Source organism: Procambarus clarkii, chromosome 90, assembly GCF_040958095.1.
Source record: "Procambarus clarkii isolate CNS0578487 chromosome 90, FALCON_Pclarkii_2.0, whole genome shotgun sequence".
NCBI classification, from domain to species: domain Eukaryota; kingdom Metazoa; phylum Arthropoda; class Malacostraca; order Decapoda; family Cambaridae; genus Procambarus; species Procambarus clarkii.
Genome location: NC_091239.1, coordinates 12,752,873 through 12,756,602, shown reverse-complemented (window position 1 = coordinate 12,756,602; position 3,730 = coordinate 12,752,873). Strand labels below are relative to the sequence as shown.

The 3,730-nt window shown below is 47.5% G+C and overlaps 1 protein-coding gene across 1 annotated transcript in view; it reads left to right on the top strand.

The window, feature by feature from the left end:
- The first annotated feature begins 600 nt into the window (after window positions 1-600).
- LOC123753665 (NK1 transcription factor-related protein 2) overlaps window positions 601-3,730 on the top strand; it is a 22,102-nt gene continuing 18,972 nt past the window's right edge. Inside the window, exon 1 of the mRNA XM_045735633.2 lies at window positions 601-1,509. Within this exon, the coding sequence (XP_045591589.2) occupies window positions 753-1,509 (757 nt within the window). The 5' untranslated portion in view covers window positions 601-752. The remainder of the gene's footprint in view (window positions 1,510-3,730) is intronic.

Below are 3,730 nucleotides of genomic sequence, written 5' to 3'. Positions count from 1 at the left end.
TTTTTTTTTTGGGTCCTTTTCATTTTTTGGTGCCTCTTCTCCTCTTCCCTTTCATCCTCCTCTTCCTCGTGGTTCCTTCTTTCACCCTGATGCCTCGTATTACCCTCCTTCCTTTTCCTTCTAGATACTCCTTCTATCCCTCTCTTTCCCCCCCCCCCCCCAAGCCACCGCTCCAGGCAGTAATTGCCACTGTTAACTATGGCCCCATATTGGACCAATTCCCCTGTTAGCGTCAAGTTTTATCTTGGCGTGGTCAATTTCTGTCGCTGGTTCGGCGGTGTCTCGTGGGAGCGGTTCTGTCAGCGTTTATCACGCCTAATGATGTCGCCAGGCCCCGCCCCATCCCCCCCGGCGGCTCCTCCCACTAGCCGCCGGCAGCCAATCCCCGCATGGCTTTCATCTCGCCCCGCCCCTTGCGGTTTGTTTATAGCGAGTCCCGCGGGCGGGAACCAATGGCCGGCTAGATGGCTAAATTGAGCGGCGCGGGAGGGCCAATAGGCGCGCGGGTTACAGCCGCAGGAGAGGAAGATGCACTCTAAGGGAGACGTCAAGATGCCTGGAGGAAAAGGAATTCAGACGTTGAGTTATAGGAGAGGAGTCAGTACCGTGTGTGTGGACGATCAGAAGGCGGGAGCCACGCCGCTACCACGCTGCCCCTCGCTTAGTGTGCCGTTCAGTATGACACTCAGAACATTAGCGAGAGATCAGTGATCAGAAATAATCCTTTTTCTCGCTCGAGAGCGCAAAAGACGATGAAAAACCGGCCGAACGAAGGGCCGGTTAAGCGTCCCAATTCGTGCGACGATCACCGCCGCCATAAACTGCCTCGTTTAGAGTACGAGGAGCCTATGGAGACCCAAGAGCCCTCGTCGCCGCGTTCTGATCTCCCGGATCCAACGCCCCTGATCGCCCTGTCTTCCGGTAACAACCGAACAGCGGCCGGCGGCGGCGGCGGCTTGTCGGAGCCCGCCGGGCGCCCGCGGCCGGTTCTGAAGATCCCCTCTACGTTGAAATGCCTAACGACCTTTGACCTGCCGGGTAAGGCCGAACTTCACCAGCTCCTTACCAATAACCTGGCCCAGCACCTGGCCGTTCAGAACGACAAACTCAAACACAATCATTCGCTGTTCGCCCGAAATCACCACCACAACGGGTTGTTAACCCCGCCAATTACAACCCCCCCTTCTCCCCTAGCCCCCCTCCAGCCCCCCACCCCCCACCCCACCAGACCCCCACCACAGGACGAAGCCCACCTAGACACCACATCCCAACGAGACGCCACACCCGAACCAAGAAATACGACAGAAGAGGCCAAGACGAGACAAGACCTCGCACGAAACGATGACGAAGAGGACGAGATGAGAGACGAGGGGAACACCGCCCCCCGGGTCACCCCCTTCTCAGTCATGGATATCCTGGACCCCCACAAGTTTACTGGACGAACCACGGACGATGACCTTCAAGACTCCTCGTCAGACAGACAAGACGAAGACGATGCTTATATATCAGGTGAGTTCCTATATGCTATATACTGTCCTTGGATATCAGGTGAGTTCCTATATGCTGTATACTGTTCTAGGATATCAGTTGAGTTCCTATATGCTATATACTGCCCTTGGATATCAGGTGAGTTGCTATATGCTATATACTGTTCTAGGATATCAGTTGAGTTCCTATATGCTATATAAGAGTTCCTATATGCTATATACTGCCTTTGGATATCAGGTGGGTTCCTATATGCTATATACTGCCCTTGGATATCAGGTGAGTTGCTATATGCTGTATACTGTTCTAGGATATCAGTTGAGTTCCTATATGCTATATACTGTCCTTGGATATCAGGTGAGTTCCTATATGCTATATACTGTTCTAGGATATCAGTTGAGTTCCTATATGCTATATAAGAGTTCCTATATGCTATATACTGCCTTTGGATATCAGGTGGGTTCCTATATGCTATATACTGCCCTTGGATATAAGGTGAGTTGCTATATATGCTATACTTCCATCTCTTGGTAGGTGCTATAGATTCTATATCAAGTGAGGCGGCTATAGTTGCTATACACAGGGTCACTTGCTATGCAGGTTGGTAGATAGCATTTGTTTAAATTCTGTTATCACATGTTATCGCCGTGGGCTGTCCGGCCTTAGGTATCTCATCCTGGGATGAGTGTTGATATCCTGGGTTGAGTGTTGATATCCTGGATGAGTGTTGATATCCTGGGTTGAGTGTTGATATCCTGGGTTGAGTGTTGATATCCTGGATGAGTGTTGATATCCTGGGTTGTGTTGATATCCTGGATGAGTGCTGATATCAATAATGATATCAAGACAGTCTGGATTCATCGATCCCCTGTCCATCTTTCTTCAAACATGGCGGCCTAGTTTACATATTCTTTGTTTACATATGTATTTACATATGTGTTTACATATGTGTTTACATATGTGTTTACATATGTGTTTACATATGTGTTTACATATGTGTTTACATATGTGTTTACATATGTGTTTACATATGTGTTTACGTATGTTTACATATATAATTTACGAGGTGGGAAGCACTACGAGGCTATTTACAACAATCTTGGAGATTGTAAAGTTTACAAGTCTCGTAAACTATTGAATAAATGTAAACAAAGCCGCCATGATTGAGGAAAGATGTAGATGTTTCGCCATTGGTTCCATCAATGCCTGATGATATCCCGGAACTAGTTACTACTTTATGATATCATTACCGACATCGAAAGAGAGAGAGAGAGAGAGAGAGAGAGAGAGAGAGAGAGAGAGAGAGAGAGAGAGAGAGAGAGAGAGAGAGAGAGAGAGAGAGAGGCTATCACGAGCTATCTCTCTCTCTCTTTTTACAGGTACTGATATCGAGCCTTGTTATATAATTCCCCCTGTTAACGACAGTTCGAGTACGTCGCAGTACTCCGCAGATTATCGGCTTATCCTACCTCATATAGCCTACCTGTAACGACCCTTGGCGTCTAATTACTCCCTGTTATCACACTCTACAGTAACGACTGGTTAGATATCATATTGGTAACGATATCTGCCTTTTCAAATTAAGATAATTACTATATTGCTATTTTGTTAATCCACTCTACATAAGAGGCTCTCCTGTAATCTACCTTTTTATAATCTACCCTCCTCGTAATCTACCCTCCCCGTAATCTACCCTCCCCGTAATCTACCCTCCCCGTAATCTACCCTCCTCGTAATCTACCCTCCTCGTAATCTACCCTCCACGTCAATCTACCCTCCCCATAATCTACCCTCCTCGTCAATCTACCCTCCCCGTAATCTACCCCTCCTCGTAATCTACCCTCCCCATAATCTACCCTCCTCGTCAATCTACCCTCCCCGTAATCTACCCTCCCCATAATCTACCCTCCCCGTAATCTACCCTCCTCGTCAATCTAACCTCCCCGTAATCTATCCTCCTCGTCAATCTACCCTCCCCGTAATCTACCCTCCCCGTAATCTACCCATCAACTACCACTCCAAATCCTTTTAACTCCTCAATTGCTAGTTTAAAGGTTTGTTAAACTGGCTTAGCGCTTTCCCCTGATAATTGCCTTCAAATTCCTTTCTCCCCCCCCCCCCCTCTTCCTTATTCCTGTTCTTAGTCTGTCTTGTATCCTTTCCAAGGGCTCCTATAGTCACACAGGCTTAGTTAATTATTTAAAAAATTGTTAAAAAAATTAACTATGCCCTCGAAGCATAGTTA